The 25442-nt window shown below is 43.4% G+C and overlaps 1 protein-coding gene across 1 annotated transcript in view; it reads left to right on the top strand.

The window, feature by feature from the left end:
- Positions 1-25442, top strand: part of LOC135512545 (lysine-specific demethylase 4B-like) — a 94504-nt gene that overhangs the window by 18781 nt on the left and 50281 nt on the right. The window contains 4 exon segments of the mRNA XM_064934682.1: positions 233-585; positions 897-1072; positions 4475-4589; positions 8797-8990. Of these exon segments, the coding sequence (XP_064790754.1) occupies positions 247-585; positions 897-1072; positions 4475-4589; positions 8797-8990 (824 nt within the window). The 5' untranslated portion in view covers positions 233-246.

Raw genomic sequence — 25442 nt, 5'->3', positions numbered from 1 at the left:
TGCGCCACTCGGGAGGTCCTATGTATCAAGTGTCTCAGAGTAGGAGTGCTGATTTAGGATAAATTTAGCCTTTTAGATCAAAATTAATACGTTTACATGGACAGGTGGGACCTGATCCTATATCAGCACTCCTACTCTGAAACACATGATACAGTCAGACCTGTGACCATATGTGTCTTATTGCTTTGTTGTTGTAGATTATAGGTTGTCCTTTTCTCTTTTGTATTTTCAGATCTCCCTGCCTCCATGTCATTGACAGTGCCCCCAGATCCAACTGCCACCATGTCGCTGGAATCGCCAGACCTAGCTCCAGCGCCAGACCTAGCCCCAGCACCAGACCTAGCCCCAGCCCCAGACCTGGTCCCAGATCCAGCCCCAGACCTAGCTCCTGAATTAACCCCAGATTCAGCTCAAGCCCCAGAGCTAGCCTCAGATCCAGCCCCTACCCCAGCTCCTCCAGTCCCAGTCATGAACCCGGGGTGTAAGATCATGACCTTCCGGCCAACCATGGAGGAATTCAAGGACTTTGCCAAGTACGTTGCCTACATGGAGACTCAAGGAGCACACCGTGCAGGCCTGGCAAAGGTACACACATACACACACTTTTCATATAAATGGCTTTCTGACCTATTAGAACTGACCTACTCTGAAAAAGTAGTCCTATTGTGTATATTTTGCAGTATAACAAGACAACAGTTCACATAAAACATTTCCTGGGTGCTCTAGATTCTGACAGTTTTGTTTGAATTCAGCCATGCAATGTCACTGTAGCTCCACCTACTTTTGCCACATGTTTCTCGCTCTCTCTATCCCCTCTCTTGCTCTGTCCCCTCTTTTACTCTTTCAATCTCATCCTCTCGCTCACGTTCTCTCCATCCCTCCTCCTCTTCTCGCAGGTGATTCCTCCTAAGGGCTGGAAGCCGCGGCAGTCGTACGACACCATCGAGGAGATGGTGATCCCTGCTCCCATCATGCAGGTGGTGACGGGCCAGTCGGGCCTCTTCACCCAATACAACATCCAGAAGAAGTCCATGACCGTCGGGGAGTACCGTCAACTGGCCAACAGCAGAACGTAGGTCCTCACCTAGTTACCAGCCATTCTACACTCAATGAGACACAGTCAAAATTGTGCAGAAGAGATACGGGCTGGGTGTATACTGTCTTTTACTATGTACCGATATTGATGCACTGATCGGTTTGGGTTTTTACTTTACCTTGTATAACAGTATTTTAATGTTAGGTTTGCTAATAATATTATTCACAATACATTTAATTTGTAATTCCTTTTTTTATTACAGTTCTCAAAACTCTCTATTTTTATTTCTACAATACAAACAACATATGTTTAGAATCAAGGCAGTTTAAATAGCAAGTGTTAAATGTGATACGCAACTCCGGCATGTGTAATGCCAGTTTTTGTAGTGTACTCCATTTGCTACTTTCAAGTTGTCTCCCTCTTCTTGCATGCTGCTTCCCACAACAAGCCCTGCCTCTCAAGGAAAGCAGTTCCCGTTCACTCTGCATTCGGCATGGTCAGACGCAACAAGATGTTGTTGACAATGATGATGCTTTCAAAGCGTTCTGTAGTAACACTATTAGTTTGTGTATCTTGCTGTCAGCAAACAGCTAGTTTGTCTTTTCTTAGCAAGTTATGGCTAAAAATAAAAATAAATGTTTGCTGTTAATGCTAATTGCTAGTTAGCTGAACAGCTAGCTAGCTAAATGTAATCAGTTAAAGCAAACCTAGCTAGATAATACAGGCTGATATCAGTGCTAGTGTAGGTCTAGATCAGCGTGTTGTTTGTGCAACAGTGTCTTCTGAATCAAAGAGGAATAGGCGATTGGCATGAATATGTTAGCTAGCTAGCTACCCAGTTGCAAGTTCAAACCCCCGAGCTGACAAGGTACAAATCTGTCGTTCTGCCCCTGAACAGGCAGTTAACCCACTGTTCCTAGGCCGTCATTGAAAATAAGAATTTGTTCTTAACTGACTTGCCTGGTTAAATAAAGGTAAAATAAAATAAATAGCAATCAATGCTGGCTATCTGCACGAAGAAGTGGGATGTAACATCTTATAGGGTCCCCTGTGAAACACTGACCAACACTTGGTTTCCTACCCTGTCACAATAATTCCTATTTATTTGTTGTCATGTCAAACAACAATGTATTCAAAGTGTTGCCCACTATATTTCAACTATTGAATTACAATAAATATTATACTTCCATGATTCCAACAGTACACCAATAAACAAGGCCTTGAGTGTTTACCCATGTCATGCAGCCCTATAGGCCACAGTGTGGAAATAATAACAAAAGTGCAGAAATGGATAAATTCTTATAATAAATGTTGGATTGAACCGTATTAAACAATCAGAATGGAGAAATCCCACTTTGAAATCACTTATAATTCATGTGTTGCCACCCTAAAGTCATGAACAAAATTTAGGCACTGGGCAAATTTCCGGTCTGTTGAGTGCAAACTTGAATCTTGTGAAAATTCTGTGCAACGCTGTGAACATTGAGGGTGTACCCGCTTTAAGTTACAGTTTTAACAGTGGCCAAGTAGGCTACTGTGGCTATTTGATCATAATGTAGGCCTACCACAGTGGCCTACCATCAAAAACAAAATGCATTCCATAACATTTTTAACATGGAAATAGCTGTTCTACCATTCACCATCCACTCTACGTATTGTTCAATACCGTCTCAAAATACAACACTGACCCTTTAAGACAGAAAAAAAGCTGTTTACCTGACTCGCTTTTCAAAGATGGCTAGAAATGCATACTTTTTGTGTTCTTGTAGGAAGCAACCACTCCCCCATTTGTTGACTATAAATGAACTATAGCTGGGCTAAAAACTCACTAACTAGTAAAGAATATGAACAAATGGGCACAAGTGGTACACGCAGCTCTCGCTTTGATCTCAAAACCAGCAGACTGGTCGTACTGTAGTTTAAACAGTCCAGGCGGGCCTGAGTCGTGCCTGTCAATGCAATAGAATCCTACTCCAATGTGTTCTGTCCACAAGAAAATCTCTTGCACAGCTAGTTTTGCATACTAATTGCGTAGTTTGTTTTGGGTACAATACATTGAAAGTGGCGAATATTGCATTGACTCGATCACAGTTCTCACAGTAGAGTGAAACCTTAAGTGTTAACCAAAGGGGAAAACTCAATAGAAAGTTGAGTGAAGTTCATTCGCGTGCTTCTCTGCGCGGGCTGATACAGTGCCTTGCGAAAGTATTTGGCCCCCTTGAACTTTAGACTGATAGACTTTAAACTGATAGAGAAATACCCCAAGCGACTTACAGCTGTAATCGCAGCAAAAGGTGGCGCTACTAAGTATTAACTTAAGGGGGCTGAATAATTTTGCACGCCCAATTTTTCAGTTTTTGATTTGTTAAAAAAGTTTGAAATATCCAATAAATGTCGTTCCACTTCATGATTGTGTCCCACTTGTTGTTGATTCTCCACAAAAAAATACAGTTTTATATCTTTATGTTTGAAGCCTGAAATGTGGCAAAAGGTCGCAAAGTTCAAGGGTGCCGAAAACTTTCGCAAGGCACTGTATTTCTTCTGCGCGGCAGGGCCGAGTGGAGCTGTGCGACCGTACTTAGGTTCGACAGAACATTTGGTTATGAACTACTCTTAAAACATATTCTTAGAGCTTTTTTTTGTTCTTCAAAAACAGTAAAATACTGTCCAAAATGTGAAAAATATTCCGATATGATATTTTGGCCATATCGCCCCAGCCCTGGAAGAGAGACCGTATTCAGGTATATGTATTTTTTTTTCCTAGGTTGCATTAGCTAGCGCTAGTCATCTGTACCTGCGCCAAAACGCTGGTATTTTTCATCTTATAGCTTGTCCTCCATCTTGTTTTTTTAAATAGTGAGCCAACATGTTTTCAGTGCTTTTATTTCCATGACTGAACAAAACATTTTGTCATGCTCTCTCTTGTCTCTCTGCTGGAGTATAGTGAGCAATATGTTTGGAACATCAAATCTAAAAAGAACAGATCGCAGTATCGAATCACAATATATAGACTCGTGAGAATCACAATACATATCGTATCGACACCTAAGTATTGTGATTATGTCATATTGTGAGGTCCCTGGCAATTCCCAGCCCTAATTGTAAACCTTTGATTCATTCTTTAGATACGGTTATTATTGTAGTCATTAGATATTATCGGGTTGCTTTGCAAGAAAAATCAGTATTCACGCTACAGGTTTTACTGTCTTTACCTTCAGTGTCTATATCCAATGTCTTGACTGTTCATAGGATGAAAGGCACTCTTAAATCTCCCGACTGTTACTGGGTCATGTTCATTAGGGCACACCATAGAAAAAAAGTGCTTCAAATGTTTGTTTGTTTTTTCTATTGGAAGAAATTGAGATGGTATCTATCTTTCAAAGCGTCTTTTTCCGTTTTTGTGCCTACTAAACACGGCCCTGTCCTCCTCTCTCTCAGGTACTGTACTCCCCGACACAAGGACTTTGACGACCTGGAGAGGAAATACTGGAAGAACCTCACCTTTGTTTCGCCCATCTACGGCGCCGACGTCAGCGGCTCCATCTACGACGCGGTAAGTCAGCCCCGGTGACAGCATTTCTAATCACATACTTGGGTTGTGTAGCAAAAAGTTCTGCAGCAGGACAAGGAAATGAGCATTTCTTGTGGGAGAAGTTTAGATGGTATCTATCTGTTTTTTTGTTCTTGTTGAAATTCCTATAGTTATTATATAAAAGTTACTTAATAAACTTCTTTGGGATACATTGAAGCAAGTTCCACTAGGTACCCTTTGGGACAGAGTTACTCAATTGTGTTGAATTCCTTTACTTCCTTACTACCAGAAATGAGCATTTGTGTGCAAATGGCCTAGGAGATCCATTCTGATTATTCCACTGAATGGAAGTATTTGAACTGAGTGTATTTCAGCGATAAAGATGAACCGCTGGTATCTGTTCTCATTAGATCTGTGTATTTTATTTTTTATTTTTTTCCTCCAGACATTTATTTAGTTTTTCAATTGACAAAGGACGCCTTTTCATTTGAGGTGTTTTTGGGTGCATCTTTTTAGTTGTTTAGCCTTAATCCCATCTGGTGGTTAACATGTGTTATTACATGACCTTTAGAACTCCAATACAGTACAATGAACAAGATATTTCATCGGATTTATAAATGTGAAGTATCCGGTTGGCGTTTCCACCCACAATCAAATATGGTGATGAAAGAAAGCCCAGTGGCCGGCAATGGGAGAAGACGGAGCGAAATTGATTTTGGCCTCCATTCTGCTAATTTTCTGACCATTTTTTATGTTTCCAAAACTAGATTCTGTAACAGAGTGAACTGAGTTTTGTAGACTTTACCCTTTGCTAAAGTAAAAAAAAGGCATTGTTTTGGAGTACAAGGGTAAATAGAGTTATTTCACAAGGCCTTCCCTAGCGGAAATATGCAAATAAATGCCAGAACGCGCCATTAGGATCTCACTTGCTCGTGCTTGACTCTGCTCACCTCCTTGCTTGTTCTGCCCTCTGATTAATTTGCTCCCAATGGAAACAACAGGCTCTGGTCTGTCTTAGGTTAGTTAAACAAGTCTTTTGACTGCAATGGTAATCTACTTTATTCACTGGGTAAATACTAACTGAAGTACAACTGTAACAGGGCAACTCCATGTCTGTAGGCCTTGGATTGTTCAAGACATATTTATATAATTGTTTTCCTACCTTAAAAAACATGTTTAGACTGTAATCCACTTAGGGCTGACCCCAATTAGTCGACTGGTCGATTATTTGGTCGTTAGGCTGTTGGTCGACCGAGATTGTTTTAGTCAAGTGGTAACAAATATATGCAGTACAAAATATTGGACACACCTACACATTCCTGGATTTTTTGTTATTTTTACTATTTTCTTCATTGTAGAATATTAGTGAAGACATCAAAATTATGAAATAACACATATGGAGTCATGTAGTAACCAAAAAAATGTGTTAAACAAATCAAAATAGATTTTATATTTGAGATTCTTCAAAGTATCCACCCTTTCCCTTTGATGACAGCTTTGCACACTCTTGGCATTCTCTCAACCAACTTCATGAGGTAGTCAATTTGTAAGTCGCTCTGGATAAGAGCGTCTGCTAAATGACTTAAATGTAAATGTAAATGTAGTCACCTGGAATGCATTTCAATTAATAGGTGTGTTCATCTGCGTAATTTCTTTCCTTCTTAATGCGCCTTAGCCAATCAGTTGTGTTGTGACAAGGTAAGGGTGGTATACAGAAGATAGCCCTATTAGGTGAAAGACCAAGTCCATATTATGGCATATTAATAACAGCTCAGATAGGCAAAGAGAAATGACAGTCCATCATTACTTTAAGACATGAAGGTCAGTCAATCCAGAAAAGTTTCTTTAAGGGCAATCGCAGAAACCATCAAGCACTATGATGAAACTGTCTCTCATGAGGACCGCCACAGGAAACGAAGACCCAGAGTTACCTCTGCTGCAGAGAGTAAGTTCATTAGAGTTACCAGCCTCAGAAATTGCAGCTCAAATAAATGCTTCAGAGTTCAAGTAACAGACACATCACAACATCAACTGTTCAGAGGAGACTGCATGAATCAGGCCTTCATGGTCGAATTGCCATTACTAAAATACACCAATAAGGAGAAGAGACTTGTTTGGGCCAATTAACATGAGCAATGGACATTAGACCGGTGGAATTATTTTGTTGTTGTCTGATGAGTCCAAATGTTAGATTTTTGGCCAAGAAGGAGAGTGACTGAATGCTGCATCGGATGACCTGGCCCCCACAATCACCCAACCTCAACCCAATTGAGATGGTTTGGGATGACTTCCCCCGCAGAGTGAATGAAAAGCAGTTAACATGTGCTCAGCATATGTGGGAACTCCTTCAAGACTGTTGGAAAAGCATTCCAGGTGAAGCTGGTTGAGAGAATTTCAAGAGAGTTTGCAAAGCTGTCAAGGCAAAGGGTGGCTACTTTGGTTATTCCAGTCTTCATTTTCTCATTGTCGGAGTGAACACATTGTTTGCAGAGTGCGCAACCTATGCCACACTTGTGAGAAACCCGTTTTGGTTTATGTAATTCCATTTATTTTATTCCATTTACGGGTTCTGTCAATTGAGTTGTCTTTTTTCCATTGTCTTTTGTTTTGGAGCACTCCTGTCAATGTTGAGTAAGGACGCACACAAATGGAAGTAAGCCTAAGCTTCTCAAAGTAATGTTTTCTTCACCTCAAGCAGCAAGCAAGAAAATTATGTTTTTACGTCTGATGAGAATTGCAACAGTTCTTCAATGTATTTGAATTTTTTTTCTAGGTCTCTCTCCCTTTCGATTACCACTCGGTATGAAAGGGAAAAATGTAATTCTCTGATCCAGTGGAAACATCATAAAATAGACTTCTTATCAGTGCTTGACATAGACTGAAATAGGTTCCGGTACTCATTCTGAGTGCCGGTACTGTTTATATTTAGGCACAGGAGCTCCACAATACTTTTGAGCTAATATTCTACAAGTGGAACAGGCGGTTAAGCAGTAGAACATTTGAGGTGCCTTTACACCGCTCCGTTGAACTCCTGTCCAAGTCAAGCACTGCTTCTTATCCCTTGTACAAATAGCCTACAGCTGTGTCTGTCCAGAATTAGCTGGCACTGGAAACTGAGGGCCCAGAATATTTTATACAGTGTTGCAAATTCGCTCATGCAAACTTTGGGCTGGAGCAAAGTTAATAGTTGATACAATGTTTCAAGTTTGTTGCAGACAGGTCATGTGTAGCCATTGTGATTGTTATGGGATATGTATTGTATAATTTTAATTTAGATTTGGATAGAATATTGATTAACCACATGACATTGAGATTAACCACACAACATTTTGTTTTACGAAAATGTACATATGAAGGCCATAACTGGCACACAGATTGGTAGAAATGGTAAGATACATTTGGCATTCCAAATGAGGAAGTTTGCCGACTCCTCGTGTAGCCTATTACCGGCAACTTCAGGAGAGTAAAAGCAGAATCTGGAGAAGTCAGCAGGAACTGGAGGAGAATAGTTGGGCCAGGTGAAGTTTTTTTTCTTCTTCTGGTTATCTAAATCTCTGGCGCCCTCTTGATGCATCAAAACGTAAGCTTAAAGCATCAGGCAAGCTCAATGCACGTAGTTGATTAAAACACATAGGGTGTGTCTATAAATGGAAAAATACACGTTTAAAAATTTCAGGCAATCGATTCGTCGAAAGAGCAGACAACTTTCAGTCAAATACGTTTTTTCTTTTTGTTTTTTTTGTCGGGGACAGCCCTAAAAAAATACATATATATTTTTACGATTTTTTTTAATTAACCTTTATTTAACTAGGCAAGTCGGTTAAGAACAAATTCTTATTTTCAATGACGGCCTAGGAACAGTGGGTTAACTGCCTGTACAGGGGCAGAACGGGGGCAAAATCCACTGTTACATTTCATTGGTAAATATAGCCAACATGCTTGAATCGGGTCACAGTGTTAAATGGATAGTTCACCCAAATTATAAAATCAAATATTTGAACATGAAGCGAGAGGTGAAAATCAGAACCATTGACTTGCACTAGATTTGTGCCGCAAATGCTAAAAAGTGAGCACTTGGAACAGTGGCCAGGTAAATAAAACAAAAGCACGGATTGCTTTCATAAGCCTGCTTACAGGCTGGGTAAGGAAACTGTCATTTTTTTGTTGTTGTATTTGATTTGGGTGAACTAACCCTTTTAACCACCCTTTTTTGTGTCTGTGTTTCCAGGAGATCGGTGAGTGGAACATTGGCCACCTGAACACGCTGCTGGACATGGTGGAGCAGGAGTGTGGCATCGTGATCGAGGGGGTGAACACGCCCTACCTGTACTTTGGCATGTGGAAGACCACATTTGCCTGGCACACAGAAGACATGGATCTCTACAGTATCAACTACCTCCACTTTGGAGAGCCCAAGTCATGGTCAGTGGCTGTATTAGTGGTTTATTTCTCCATTCTTTGCATCTCTCTCTCTGTGTGTGTGTGTGTGTGTGTGTGTGTGTGTGTGTGTGTGTGTGTGTTACTTGTAGGTCAATAAAATGTGTGTTTTTCTGTGAATACGAGTGTCTCTGTGTCCTACAAGCAATTCGATTGTCCAGGCCCAACCATCCCATCATTCTTCGCTCGGGTTGCAGGTTACAGTAGTGACCTTTTGGTTACTGACCCAACGCCGCTCTAACCGCTAGGCTACCTGCCACCCGTGCGACAGCTCTTTGCTTCAGTTGCATCCACATCAAAAAATGGCAAGCCAAAATTGTTCCTTGATTTCAGGATCTGGGCAGGCTTTGGCAGTTGCTTCTCAAGCATCTATCATTCCTATACGTGTGTAAAATTTAACATGAGTCCCTGTTTGTGAGTTAAGGAGACTGGTCATACATGCATTTGTGTACTGAAACAAATGGCCACTGGAGGACACTCTAGACTTACAAAAGTTTCTAAGGAGCCAGGTGGGTTCTGTAGTATAAAGCATCTTCAATATGAGCAACATATTCACTCAAATTTGTTAGTGTGTGTGTGTGTGTGTGTGTGTGTGTGTGTGTGTGTGTGTGTGTGTGTGTGTGTGTGTGTGTGTGTGTGTGTGTCATTGTATGAATCCATGAACACTTATGGGAGATTCTGGAGCGGTGCCTGAGCCAGCGTTTTTCATCAACAAAACACAGAATGATGGAATTTCTAGTGGAAGAATGGTATCGCATCCCTCCAATATAATTGTAGGCCAAAGTGCATCGACGCTGTTCTGGCTCGAGGATGGCCCAACGCCCTATTAAGACACTTTTATGTCGGCGTTTCCTTTATTTTGGCAGTTAACTGTAAGTCTATAAAATCTAGGTGTGTGTGTGTGTGTGTGTGTGTTTTTCTGCGAAGATGAGTGTGTCTGTGTCCAACAAACAGTGAAATTGTCCTGGCCCGACCATCCCACCACTCGTCGCTAGGTAGCAGTAGCGCTCTTCGAACACCACTCTTGCTCCCTCCCTCCCTCCCTCCCTCCCTCCCTCCCTCCCTCCCTCCCTTCCCTCCTTCCTTCCTTCCGTCCCTCCCTCCCTCTTCCCATCATTTTCTAATTCCTCCTCTTGTAATACAACCGCCCGTCGAGACTCACTATTCCCAAAGGCCTCACTTGGCATCCAATTCGATTTCCTAGCGTTTATGGCTCTCCCAACACAAGTCACACGAAGAGCCTCTATTTGCCGACACATCTCCATCACTTTCGCGGCCATTTCACGTCAAGCGAATGGGGGGGAACCAGCACAACTGCGTAGGCCCTATAGTATCACGCACTCAAGGGGTTCGTTCCAAATGGCAACCTAATCCCTATATAGTGCACTAGTTTTGACCAGAGCCCTATGGGGGGAATAGGGTGCCATTTGGGACGGGCCCAAAGACATACAGCCACTCCCGGCTAAACGAGTTGCACGGCGGCAAGGTAATGACGGTAGACGATAAGGGTATCGACAGAATGCTATTGGAGGGCGATGCTTCGTCACAGCAACGGTAACGGAGGTGACCTCACTGGGCGACCTTGGTAGGGGCAATCGGGTGTCAGCGCCCGGCGCAGTCCCCGTCATCTGTAAGCTGTGTCTGCAAGGTGAGAGCATGTTTTTCTCTCTCCTTCAATCTCTCTCCAGGGTCTCGCTGGGTGACTAATACCGGCCCCGCCATCAGAGAAGGATCGATCTCCTCCTCATCCGTTTCTCCTCTGTTATTTTAACCTTTCATCCCTTCATTTTAGTCCACCTTTCTTGCTAGGGATGTATTGACTGAAGCCTAGCTGGGTTATGTTTTTCACCATAGAATGGCAGTTTTTTCCCCCTTTATTTATTGGATACAAGTCTGCAAATATGACTTAAATATGACTGTAGTGATACATATGATAAAACATTTACCCTCAAGGAGTTTGCATTTTCCCCATCTCCCATTAACAAGAAAAGACCCCAGCTTGAACAGGCTTGATTTCTGAAAGACAGAAATTGTTTTGTGGTAGATATCCTATACTTACGGTATATCGCTGGCACTGTCGTTTGAATGGATACCGCAGACTAGGAGAAATTGCCATTATAATGTGTGGGTGACGAGGTTTTCATGGTGGCATTAGAAAAAGGGGCTCTGAACTAGAGCTGCAGGTCCCCAACAGAGATCATTGCCGGCATGGTCAGCACTGTTCATGCTGCGGTTGGGAGCGGACTGACATCTTTGGGAAGGAAAAATATTTTTGTTGTCCAGCAGATTATTTGGAAACTGTCATATTTCTGCTTTGTATGCGTTAGCCTACATATTGTGTTAAAAGCACATCTTTGTCGGATACACACTCTGAATTCGCTGCTTTAATTAGCCTACCTCTCCTCTCCTAGTTTGGCGTGCACGATCAAGTGTTCCTCGGACCTATATGTGGGTCTCAATGAAATGGAGTAGGCTACCTAATGCATGGGCGGAGAATCACATGGCAGTTACCTCTCCAAGGAAATTTAATCAAATCAAATTGAATTTGTCACATGCGCCGAATACAAAAAGTAGATCTTATCGTGAGATGCTTACTTTACAAGCCCTTAACCAACAATGCAGTTCAAGAAATAGAGTTAAGAAAATATTTACTAAAAAAAAATGAAAGTAAAAAAGAAAATAAAGGTAACACAATATAATAACAATCACAACGCTACTGTATATACAGGGGGTACCGGTACAGAGTCAATGTGTGGGGGTACAGGTTAGTCGAGGTCATTTTTAGGGGTAAAGTGACTATGCATAGATAATAAACAGCATTAGCAGCAGTGTAAAAACAACGTAAATAGTCCGGGTGGCCATTTGATTAATTGTTCAGCAGTCTTATTGCTTGGGGGTAGAAGCTGTTAAGGAGCCTTTTGGGCCCAGACTTGGCACTCACCACTTGCCATGTGGTAGCAGAGAGATCAATCTATGACTTGGGTGACTGGAGTCTTTGACACTTTTGACACCGCCTAGTGTATAGGTCCTGGATGGCAGGAAGCTTGGCTCTAGTGATGTACTGGGCCATACGTAATACCCTCTTAGCGCCTTATGGTCGGATGCCGAGCAGTTACCATACCAGGCGGTGTGTAATCGCTGTCCTGATATCTAGAAGCTCTTTTCGGTCGTAAGACACAGTGGCAGAAACATTACTTATAAAATAATTTACAAATAACATAAAAAAATACACACAACAGCACAATTCGTTAGGGGATCGTAAACTGGCAGCCATCTCCTCCTGCGCCATTATTCATTATACCATGGAGAGCTAGCATTGCGCGTTTTCATTTTCAATGAATATTGATTACTCATTTATTTGTATCTGCCTGCAAATATGTGGCTCGTTTCAGGAACTATGCGTATTTCACGCGTCACTACTTCACAGGAGAGCCATTTGAATGTAAACATTTTATTTATCTATCAAAATGTTTTTGGGGCCGAAATGCTTCCTGGAACATGTAAACTTTCATGTGCCTTAATAACAAACTTGTATGCCATCTGTAAATACGAATAAAAGTGTTAAATTATGAGCTTAGTTGGTTTAGCCCCGGAAAAAGTGAGCAACCTTCCCGCTAGCCATGATTGGCTGAGATAATGAGTGGGCTGGACATGCCGAGAGATGAGTTTTGATTTGTTTGTCATGTAGCACACTTCGGTCTATAATATGAGCTGGTCAGTGTGTTTAAGTAATCCTTTCTGATGATGCTTTTTTGAAAGATATCACATAGTAGAACTGCATAAGTGTTGCTCTCCACTTTCTGGAGGACCGAGATTTGAAATCACTGGAATTTGAGTCTGATAGCTAAGGACACAATTCTGGCATTTGATTGCATCCATGAGAGAGGGAAAAGCGTCCATCCATGTTTACGGGTAAGCTAGCTACATTTTCAGATATTACACGTTTCTAATTTTGTGCATCAATTTTTACTTCTTGTTATTGTACTGTAAGCTAGCTAGCTAATGTTAGCTGGCTAGATAGCTATCTTTTAAGTGTATGATCTGTGTAGTAATGTTATTCATATCTCAGAGCCATTTGCATTGCTAGTTATTAGCCTAATGTTAGCTAGCTAACATTGAACCTGGTTGGTTATCTACCTGCAGATTCATGAAGGGTAGTAACGTTGTGAGTTGGGATTATGGTTCACTGTTTAGCTAGCTAGCTACATGTCTAAACAAAAGACTCCACTCGGCAAGTAACTATTTTAAAAGAATGTTCATTATGTAACTGCGACAACTGTCGATCGACGTAGCTGGTAAATTAGCTATGGATATCTACTCCGATTTTAGAGCAGCTCTCTGGCTGGCAAGTGAACTGTGTCATATATGCCTAAAATAACATTGCGGGACTGTGGTTGGGTTCTGGAACCAGTTCCTGTGGTAGCGTGTGGGAGTCGGACGGACGTCGGCAGACCTTTTCTGCTTCTCACTCTTCCTCCTTCACTCTTGCTCTCTTTCACTCCTTTGCGCTCTCACGCTCAATTTCTTGCCCTCTCTCTTTCTGTTTTTGATTGGCTAAGGATTACTGTCTGTCTGTCTCTGTCTCTCGGAACATGTACATTATTTTTTTTTAAGTCGAATGAATCCATTTCATTTACACCGTCACGATAAATCTATTCTTTATTTTAGGCAGGTTTAAAGAAACCTTATATGATGAAAATGTATTTCAGAAGAACAGAATAGGAGTTGGCCTACTGTATGTTATATGGCTATGCGCCATGGCGTAGGCTTGTTCATTTTGCAGACAAGATATGCTTATTAGTCAAATGCCATTATTTTATGTTGTTATATGATTTTTATAGTAAGAAGAATATAATGACCTTTGCTGAATAAAATAGAAAGGATTTTTGTCACGTTCAGAGCGAGTGCGCATATGAAGTGGCTATGTTATAGACACGTCCTATGTGTTTTGATCAAATCACCCATATGCACTGAGCTTGTCTGATGCTTTATGAGCTCTTTTTTGATGAAATAATTAAAACACACAAATGACTAGAGGGAGTTCAACCGCAATTGATTTGTGCCGGTCTCAGACTGCGCTGTGGAGAAGAGAGGGAGAAAAATGGCAGTGAGTGACTGTGTGACTAGCATCCGTTGTCTCTCTCTCGCACGGCGGTGAGATATTTTGTAGGTAATATGTCAGCCTATTAATTTTGATTGATATATTTTTTTTCTCCCTATTACTAGGCTATTCAAAATCAAATACAAATTCACTGTAATTGTAGGCCAACTCTAAGCCGTCCTGCACAGTCAATGCACCAACAGCATCACCTACGTCTATATTTTCTCTACCAGACTCATGCATATAAAGTTTTGGTCGTAACATAAGCTAGCCAGTCCATCCATTACATTTACATTTAAGTCATTTAGCAGACGCTCTTATCCAGAGCGACTTACAAATTGGTGAATTCACCTTCTGACATCCAGTGGAACAGCCACTTTACAATAGTGCATCTAAATCATTTAAGGGGGGTGAGAAGGATTACTTTATCCTATCCTAGGTATTCCTTGAAGAGGTGGGGTTTCAGGTGTCTCCGGAAGGTGGTGATTGACTCCGCTGTCCTGGCGTCGTGAGGGAGTTTGTTCCACCATTGGGGGGCCAGAGCAGCGAACAGTTTTGACTGGGCTGAGCGGGAACAGTACTTCCTCAGTGGTAGGGAGGCGAGCAGGCCAGAGGTGGATGAACGCAGTGCCCTTGTTTGGGTGTAGGGCCTGATCAGAGCCTGGAGGTACTGCGGTGCCGTTCCCCTCTCAGCTCCGTAGGCAAGCACCATGGTCTTGTAGCGGACGCGAGCTTCAACTGGAAGCCAGTGGAGAGAGCGGAGGAGCGGGGTGACGTGAGAGAACTTGGGAAGGTTGAACAACAGACGGGCTGCGGCGTTCTGGATGAGTTGTAGGGGTTTAATGGCACAGGCAGGGAGCCCAGCCAACAGCGAGTTGCAGTAATCCAGACGGGAGATGACAAGTGCCTGGATTAGGACCTGCGCCGCTTCCTGTGTGAGGCAGGGTCGTACTCTGCGGATGTTGTAGAGCATGAACCTACAGGAACGGGCCACCGCCTTGATGTTAGTTGAGAACGACAGGGTGTTGTCCAGGATCACGCCAAGGTTCTTAGCGCTCTGGGAGGAGGACACAATGGAGTTGTCAACCGTGATGGCGAGATCATGGAACGGGCAGTTCTTCCCCGGGAGGAAGAGCAGCTCCATCTTGCCGAGGTTCAGCTTGAGGTGGTGATCCGTCATCCACACTGATATGTCTGCCAGACATGCAGAGATGCGATTCGCCACCTGGTCATCAGAAGGGGGAAAGGAGAAGACTAATTGTGTGTCGTCTGCATAGCAATGATAGGAGAGACCATGTGAGGTTATGACAGAGCCAAGTGACTTGGTGTATAGCGAGAATAGGAGAGGGCCTAGAACAGAGCCCTGGGGGACACCAGTGGTGAGAGCGCGTGGCGAGGAGACAGATTCTCGCCACGCCACCTGGTAGGAGCGACCTGTCAGGTAGGACGCAATCCAAGCGTGGGCCGCGCCGGAGATGCCCAACTCGGAGAGGGTGGAGAGGAGGATCTGATGGTTCACAGTATCGAAGGCAGCCGATAGGTCTAGAAGGATGAGAGCAGAGGAGAGAGTGTTAGCTTTAGCAGTGCGGAGCGCCTCCGTGATACAGAGAAGAGCAGTCTCAGTTGAATGACTAGTCTTGAAACCTGACTGATTTGGATCAAGAAGGTCATTCTGAGAGAGATAGTGGGAGAGCTGGCCAAGGACGGCACGTTCAAGAGTTTTGGAGAGAAAAGAAAGAAGGGATACTGGTCTGTAGTTGTTGACATCGGAGGGATCGAGTGTAGGTTTTTTCAGAAGGGGTGCAACTCTCGCTCTCTTGAAGACGGAAGGGACGTAGCCAGCGGTCAGGGATGAGTTGATGAGCGAGGTGAGGTAAGGGAGAAGGTCTCCGGAAATGGTCTGGAGAAGAGAGGAGGGGATAGGGTCAAGCGGGCAGGTTGTTGGGCGGCCGGCCGTCACAAGAAGCGAGATTTCATCTGGAGAGAGAGGGGAGAAAGAGGTCAGAGCACAGGGTAGGGCAGTGTGAGCAGAACCAGCGGTGTCGTTTGACTTAGCAAACGAGGATCGGATGTCGTCGACCTTCTTTTCAAAATGGTTGACGAAGTCATCTGCAGAGAGGGAGGGGGGGGGAGGAGGATTCAGGAGGGAGGAGAAGGTGGCAAAGAGCTTCCTAGGGTTAGAGGCAGATGCTTGGAATTTAGAGTGGTAGAAAGTGGCTTTAGCAGCAGAGACAGAGGAGGGAGTGAAAGGATGCCAGGTCCGCAGGGAGGCGAGTTTTCCTCCATTTCCGCTCGGCTGCCCGGAGCACTGTTCTGTGAGCTCGCAATGAGTCGTCGAGCCACGGAGCGGGAGGGGAGGACCGAGCCGGCCTGGAGGATAGGGGACATAGAGTCAAAGGATGCAGAAAGGGAAGAGAGGAGGGTTGAGGAGGCAGAATCAGGAGATAGGTTGGAGAAGGTATGAGCAGAGGGAAGAGATGATAGGATGGAAGAGGAGAGAGTAGCGGGGGGAGAGAGAGCGAAGGTTGGGACGGCGCGATACCATCCGAGTAGGGGCAGTGTGGGAAGTGTTGGATGAGAGCGAGAGGGAAAAGGATACAAGGTAGTGGTTGGAGACTTGGAGGGGAGTTGCAATGAGGTTAGTGGAAGAACAGCATCTAGTAAAGATGAGGTCGAGCGTATTGCCTGCCTTGTGAGTAGGGGGGAAGGTGAGAGGGTGAGGTCAAAGAGGAGAGGAGTGGAAAGAAGGAGGCAGAGAGGAATGAGTCAAAGGTAGACGTGGGGAGGTTAAAGTTGCCCAGGACTGTGAGAGGTGAGCCGTCCTCAGGAAAGGAGCTTATCAAGGCATCAAGCTCATTGATGAACTCTCCGAGGGAACCTGGAGGGCGATAAATGATAAGGATGTTAAGCTTGAAAGGGCTGGTAACTGTGACAGCATGGAATTCAAAGGAGGCGATAGACAGATGGGTAAGGGGAGAAAGAGAGAATGACCACTTGGGAGAGATGAGGATCCCGGTGCCACCACCCCGCTGACCAGAAGCTCTCGGGGTGTGCGAGAACACGTGGGCGGACGAAGAGAGAGCAGTAGGAGTAGCAGTGTTATCTGTGGTGATCCATGTTTCCGTCAGTGCCAAGAAGTCGAGGGACTGGAGGGAGGCATAGGCTGAGATGAACTCTGCCTTGTTGGCCGCAGATCGGCAGTTCCAGAGGCTACCGGAGACCTGGAACTCCACGTGGGTCGTGCGCGCTGGGACCACCAGATTAGGGTGGCCGCGGCCACGCGGTGTGGAGCGTTTGTATGGTCTGTGCAGAGAGGAGAGAACAGGGATAGATAGACACATAGTTGACAGGCTACAGAAGAGGCTACGCTAATGCAAAGGAGATTGGAATGACAAGTGGACTACACGTCTCGAATGTTCAGAAAGTTAAGCTTACGTAGCAAGAATCTTATTGACTTAAATGATTGAAATGATACAGTACTGCTGGAGTAGGCTAGCTGGCAGTGGCTGCGTTGTTGACTTTGTAGGCTAGCTGGCAGTGGCTGCGTTGTTGACACTACACTAATCAAGTCGTTCCGTCGAGTGTAATAGTTTCTACAGTGCTGCTATTCGGGGGCTAGCTGGCTAGCTAGCAGTGTTGATTACGTTACATTACGTTGAAAGAACGACAATAGCTGGCTAGCTAACCTAGAAAATCGCTCTAGACTACACAATTGTCTTAGATACAAAGACGGCTATGTAGCTAGCTAGCTACGATCAAACAAATCAAACCGTTGTACTGTAATGAAGTGAAATGAAAATGTGATACTACCTGTGGAGCGAAGCGGAATGTTGACCGGGTTGTTGAAGTTCAATTCGGTAGACGTTGGCTAGCTGTTGGCTAGCTAGCTAGCAGTATCTCCTACGTTAAGGACGACAAATAGCTGGCTAGCTAACCTCGGTAAATTAAGATAATCACTCTAAGTCTACACACTCTAAACTACACAATTATCTTGGATACGAAGACAGCAAAGACAACTATGTAGCTAGCTAACACTACACTAATCGAGTCGTTCAGTTGAGTGTAATAGTTTCTACAGTGCTAGTAGACGGTGGACGTTAGCTAGCTGCTGGGCAGATAGCAGTGTAGACTACGTTAGGACGACGAAATACGATAATTACGCAATTATCTTTGATACAAAGACGGCTATGTAGCTAGCTAAGAAGAAATTGCTAAGATTAGACAAATCAAACCGTTGTACTATAATGAAATGTAATGAAAATGTAATGAAAAGTTATACTACCTGCGGACCGAAGTGTAGATGCGACCGCTCGCTCCAACCCGGAACCGGAAATCCAGTATGCATAATAATAAAGTCCACAATCAAGGGCGATTTTACTAGAAATTGTTTAATTTTGGAGTACATACTAGACCAATTATGTACCAAAGACATCTGAAATCTTTTTAAATATTTGTTATTTTTGCCTTGCGTAATATGTGGTAGGCTATTTAGGTTTTGTATTGTATACCGTCACAATTATTATTTGAATATTTTGTAAAACATTTGGGGGGACTTGGGCTCATATAAATGGGCTATGCGTATGCATAAACTCTAATATGCATATGGGTGTTTTGAATGAACCTTAGAAAGCACTGTCCATTTCGTTATGTTTCCCCACTCAGTTTCAACCTGTCGTTGAACTTCTTTCTTCAAATTGATCATCAAAGTGGGGTGCTTTTTAAAAGCATGATACTGTTTTGATGATAAGTGTTTGATGTGATTTTTAGATTGCATTTGCATTGATGTCAGAGTGGTTAGTGGGGCAAAAGAGCCCCGAGTGCCAGGCCATTAGTGACCTGATGGTCGTTTAGTGAGTTGGGTACAACCAACACATGTCCAGAGTGCATAAGAGGAGATTACCGTGACTCAACAGTCATCCGGAATTTGACTGCGGTTGTGACTCATGGCTCATGTTTTTGTGTGCCTGTGTGTGTACCTGAGCCCCCTCCTGCACCTCCACTCTATCCCTCCACTCTCCTCTTTTCCTTTTTGTCTCAGTGTGGTTCCTATTCGTCTCAATGCTTCTCTCATTGCTTTAGCCCTCTCCCTTAGGGTTGGTCTTGGGTTGTGCAACGAGGTGTTTGTGTGTGTGTCTCAGCGAGCGTATGGTGGCTACACAGACCTGGAGTGTACCAATCAATACCTGTGTGTGTGTGTGAATATTTTGAATGCGTGTTTCTCCATGTCCCTGCATCCCCATCCCTGCAGTGGGATGACATTAGAAGCAGCAGCTCAGTCAGTCTGTGTCCCAGCCCTGCTCCATCAAGAGGCATGTTCACAATAAATATAGCGTTTCGAGAGCACATTCCCCATGCTCAATGTGCATAAGGTAGAAGGTTCAAAACAAACAAACGGCATCAATAAGTAGAAACTACAGTCACAATGCAACAAAAACATTACCTCTTAATTACGACTAATGTTCCATTAGCCATCACGCTACTGCTCTATCTATAAAACCCGTCCTTTACACTCTCTCTTTATCTGCTAGTGAATTGCTTTCATTTTTTAGAATAAAGCCTTTACAAAGCCCGTATGCCTGGGCAAAAAAACAGAGAGTTGGTGTCCAAAATGGCACCCTATTCGGTACACTACTTTTGATCAGAGCCCTGGTCAAAAGTAGTGCCCTACATAGGAAATAAGGTGTGATTTGGGAGGACACAACCAGAGACTCTCCATAGTATAATAGAGAGGGGTTGTCATGCTTCAGTAGCACCTCTTGATCCACTCTCTAGTCTCCCCTCCCAGCAACCCTCTCAACCATCTGAAGATATATTTTCCTCCTCCCCTCTTCTTCTCCTCCTCCTCCTTCTGCCTCCCCATCATCTCCCTCTTCTTACATATGCCCCTGTGAGGAAAAGCAATATTTCCTTGTCACTCTTTAAAAGTAAATTTACTCACATGGATGCACCCCTCAGCTCTGTTTAACTGTGAATGTGCGCTGCACGCGTGCAAATACACCACACACACACAGTATATGTTTTACTATCCTTGTGGGACCTAGAATAGATTTCCAAGTCCAATTTACCCTAAACCTTAAGTTAACCCTAACCCTCAACCTAAAGAAAAACTAGCCTTTGTCCTGGGAAATGTCCCCACGAGAGAGAATTTCCTTGTTTTACTATTTCTGGTACCCACAAGGATAGTAATACACACGCACACACACTCACACTCTATTCTCCTCCTCTTTTTGAAATTGAATAATTTTCACTTTTTGGGTAATTACAGTATGTTAAACTGTGTGCACGGAGCTGTTTGCCTAACCCCCTGTGCAGCCACTGTGAAATTAACTCCATTCCCCTCCAACTCTGCTCCCATCAAAGTCAGATCCCCCCCCCCCGAAGATCTGCTGTCAGATGTTTTAACGATTGGCTGGTTGTTTGCGAAGCATCGAGCAGGGAGAGTAAGGAAAACTGCTAAAGAAAATGAATGTTAGGGTTGGGTGAAACAGACTTTAAAACGGAGCAAGAGCCCATTGTTAATTCATTGGTCGCTTCTTGTTGTTGTTTTATTGGGTTGTAGACGCCGTTTTTGTGTCTTCAGGTAGGAAAGAGATGAGAGTTCACTTTAAGAGACGTCAGTTTCTACAGTCTCGTTACAATGTAAGTGTTTCATGAACGAAGATTGGATTGGGAATAGTTCTAGTCGCCGAATCAATGATATTGTGTTCATCCCAGATTCATGCTGATCATTTCAGTAGCCAGGTCCCAGACCTGTTTGTATTGTCTTGCCAACTCCTATGGTCGTTGTCACGGCATTTGGTAACATAGAATAGCACAAACGGATCTGGGCCCAGGCTATCATTTCAGTTGTGTAGTTTAACATAGATATGAGAACATTATTTGGCGTTAACGCAGCACAAGTGGCGCCCCAGTCAGCAAAAGACGTTGAAAAGAAAACAACCAAAAGTCTTTTCAACGTCCTTTTTGTCCATAGGGATAGGAGGGATGGCCTTATATCATACAGTGCATTCTGAAAGTATTCAGACCCCTTCACCTTTTACACATTTTGTTACGTTATAGCCTTATCCAAAAATGGATTAAATAAATGTTTTTCCTCATCAATCTACACAATCTACACAAAGCGAAAACAGGTTTTTTGAATATTTTTCAAATGTATTAAAAATTAAAAACAGATTATTTAAATAAGTATTCAGACCCTCTGCTCTGAGACTTGAAATTTAGCTCAGTTGCATCCTGTTTCCATTGGTCATCCTTGAGATGTTTATACATTTTGGAGTCCACCTGTGGTAAATTCAATTGATTGGACATGATTTGGAAAGGCACACTCCTGTCTATAAAAGGTCCCACAGTTGGCAGTGTATGTCAGAGCAGAAACCATGCCATGAGGTCGAAGGAATTGTCCGTTGAGCTCAGAGACAGGATTGTGTCAAGGCACAGATCTGGGGAAGGGTACCAGCATTGAAGGTCCCCAAGAACACAGGGGCGTCTTCATTCTTAATTGGAAGAAGTTTGGAACCACCTCTTCCTAGAGCTACCCCCCCTGGCCAAACTGAGCAATTGGGGGAGAAGAGCCTTGGTCAGTGAGGTGACCAAGAACACGATCTCTGTGGAGATGGGACAACCATCTCTGTAGCACTCCACCAGTCAGGCCTTTATGGTATAGTGGCCAGACGGAAGCCTCTCCTTAGTAAAAGGCACATGACAGCCTGCCTGGAGTTTGCCAAAAGGCACCTAAAGGACTCCGACCATGAGAAACAAGATTCTCTGGTCTGATGAAACCAAGATTGAACTCTTTGGCCTGAATGCCAAGTGTCATGTCTGGAGGAAACCAGGCACCATCCCTACGGTGAAGCATGGTGGTGGCAGCATCATGCTGTGGGGATGTTTTTCAGTGGCAGGACTGGGAGACTAGTCAGGGTTGAGGGAAAGATGAACGGAGCATTGTACAGAGAGATCCTTGATGAAAACCTGCTCCAGAGCGCTCTGGACCTCAGACTGATGACGAAGGTTGACCATCCAACAGGACAACGACCTGAAGCACACAGCCAAGACAACACAGGAGTGGCTTCCGGACAAGCGTCAACTTCCTTGAGTGGCCCAGCCAGAGCCCGGACTGAACCCAATCGAACATCTCTGGAGAGACCTGAAAATAGCTGTGCAGCAACACTCCCCATCCAACCTGACAGAGCTTGAGAGGATCTGCAGAGATTGTAGCGTCATATCCAAGAAGACTCTAGGCTGTAATTGCTGCCAAAGGTGATTCAACAAAGTAGAGTAAAGGGTTTAAAACCTTATGTAAATTTGCCAACATTTCTTTAAAAAAAAAGTTTTTTCTTTGTCGTTGTGGCATATTGTGTGTAGAATAATATTTTAAAAAATCAATTTTAGAATAAGGCTAGGCACGGCAAAATGTGGAATAAGTGAAGAGATCTGAATAATTTCTGAATGCACTGTATCTCTGCTCCAAATGTCTCTACTCTAATCTTAACCCATCTGCTCTGCCATTCCCTTATGGATATGAATACCCGAATCAAGACTCAAACAACCATATGTCTTCTGGCTGTTACCAATACACACCTTTTTTTATAATGACCTTTGGATATTGATTGGGTTTCCTTGATGAAAGAGTTTTCCAGATGAAAATACGAACCCAATAGATGTAAGATAGAGTTTGGATGTATTGGAATTAAAGTTTCAGTAGTTTCAACACACACACACACACACACACACGAACACCAAGTAGCTCTCTCTGCTTTCTGCGACAGGGCTGGCTGAGAAAAGAGACATCAAATTAGTATCGACCGTCTGTGGCACTTCATGCACAAAATCAAATTTGCTGCTACTAATGTCCTCTTGAGTTGTTAGCAGGCGGGGCAGCAACAGGCCTCCTGGTTGGCTATCTGGCATACATTCTGAATCCTTTTTAGAAGACCTAGGCAGGTGACTTTCCCAAAGTCATAAAGATTGTCTTTAGCGCTAGATCATCTTGGTAGGCAATGGACGAACGATCATCTCTTTATGCTAAAATCTTCTTTTTCTTTTCTTTTTTTTGGTGAAACCCAGACGAGTAGAGGATCGAGAGAGAGAATATGACTACTCATGTCTGTTGAACCACAATATCTCTGTGTGCTTTATTGACAAAGATCTTGATTCTTCATAGAAATGCAAGGTGGTGGATTGTGCCTCAGTGTATTTAAGCCCATGTGTTGCAGATCAATTGGTTTAGCTGTGTAGATCAGCAAGACCGAGGTTGTAATCCTTAGATATCAAAACCCAGATTCATTTAATAGCCGTGTGCAACAATAGTGAACACTGATGTACTGTGATTGATTTAGAGTTTATTCTACAGGATATTGATTTAGTCTTTTGAACGTGCTTTGATGACTTTGGTTCCCTTGGTAACCCAGTTGAATGCATTTGTGGTTTAGGTTCAAATTACAAATGTCGCTTTCAAAATTCTATTTGCCCTTACCTATATCCTCCCAATTCTTAGCCATTCACAAGAATCCCTCAATAGGATAAGGTTCAATTTTATTCATCGTGATCCCCCAAAAAAGAGGGGGTTCTTAAATCAGTCTTCCAAACCGGATGTAAAAGGCTAAACTGATCCCGTGTCAGCACTCGTACTCAGACAGGCTTCATGCATATAGACCATGGTCAACATGACAAAATAGCATTTTGACACTAGGCTAATAAAGCTGTCAGTTGACCCCTGCTACACTAGTTTGTCGTCTACACACCTGCCTCCCTGTCCATGTGTGTTTTAGTATAAACATAAGAACATGACTCGTTTCTCCTTTTTAATAGGACACTTTAACATGTTAGACTGTAGCGAGGAGAGGAGGCGTGGGTTTTAAGAAGACAGACCGTTGAGTGGATGTGTTTTATGCCACGTGGTGTTACATCTCAATTAGATCGTCACGTTCGGTTTGTTTGTGCTCCTGCATTTCCTGTGGCGTGTGAAGGACAGAGCAGTGGATGTAGGGTTTTTTATCATGTTTTAATGAATTTCCGTGTGTGTGTGGGGTTGCTTGGTTGGTTGGTTGGTTGGTTGTAGGCCTACATGTTCCCACTAGGGATTTGAAATCATTCCACTATTCAAATAGTATGATGATTTTTTTGTTGTTGTCAGATATCCAGATAGTCAAAATACATGTGGATTTTGACCTGAATACCGCTGAGCGAGAGGCTGGCGCTCCACTGCTGAGGGGCTGGTGAGATGGGAGCGAGCAGACGAGGTGAAGAGAGAGCTGCAGTACCCAAGGCAACTAGGCTACAGCCAAGACTAGCTCGCTTGTGGCAGCCACAATGTTATTTAGCATCCTGTATAACGGTGCCTGTCTTGACTGGAGTAATCTAGAGCAGATAGCGCTTTCTACCCCCATTCAGATAAAACAACAGCCTACCTGTTGGTTGCTCATTGTAGCCTACTCCTTTTTAATTCTGAAATTTTATTCCGTCTTGCGTTCCGTTAGTAAACTCTCACTCCACTTACTACACATTGAGCCTCTTTGCTGCTTTGGTTGGCCAACATGAACAACAAGCTACAGCACTTGGAGGCTACGACACTCAAAAAAGTTTGCTTTGGTAAATTCATATTTAGAAATGTTGTGGTATATCCTTGTATGTAACAATGTCACATGGATATTTTTTATGACATTCTAGAAAAGCATTTTCAGGGTTAAAATAGGCATATCATTTTTATTTGGGGGGGGGCACAAATGAAGACTCACAAGTGTTCGAGTGCTAATATCTGTTCAGATATTCGAATAACCGTGCACATCCCATAGTTCCCATATGATTTGACTAAGTCAACTTTGCCCCCCCACACACACACAGACCAGTCGAACACTTACCTACAAGCTTTTCCTCAAACTGTCAAATATTCCCCCACGCAGCTCCTGACTCCTCTCCTCAACAGTAGTAGTAGCAGCAGCAGTGAAAACATCATCTCATCTCACTTGCTGAAGAGAAAGGGAAAAGTTCACAGACCTTTCATTTACTCTGTGTTCTTTGTTTGTTTATTTCGGTCGGGCGCTGGCAAGGAGACGTGCCGCTGCCATGACAACAGTGGTCCAGGGAGGATGTAATAGAGGTAGATGTGATGATTGCCTGATTAGATGTTTGAAGGAAGGACTCATCTGTGCACACACACTCACACAATACACACACACACACACACACCTGATAAAGGCGTGTGTTAGTTAGAAAATGTGAGAATTCCCAGGGGGTGCCAGCAAGGTTTTCTTTTGATTCCCGTGAAGAGACACACACACACGACTTATTAGCATTGTAATATTGACATCAACACCATTATCTCAGAAACCCTAGGCTCA

The sequence above is a fragment of the Oncorhynchus masou genome, chromosome 24 (genome assembly GCF_036934945.1).
Source record: "Oncorhynchus masou masou isolate Uvic2021 chromosome 24, UVic_Omas_1.1, whole genome shotgun sequence".
In the NCBI taxonomy this organism is placed as follows: Eukaryota; Metazoa; Chordata; class Actinopteri; order Salmoniformes; family Salmonidae; genus Oncorhynchus; species Oncorhynchus masou.
The sequence above is the reverse complement of the archived record's forward strand: the minus strand, read 5'-3'. Positions and strand labels throughout refer to the sequence as shown.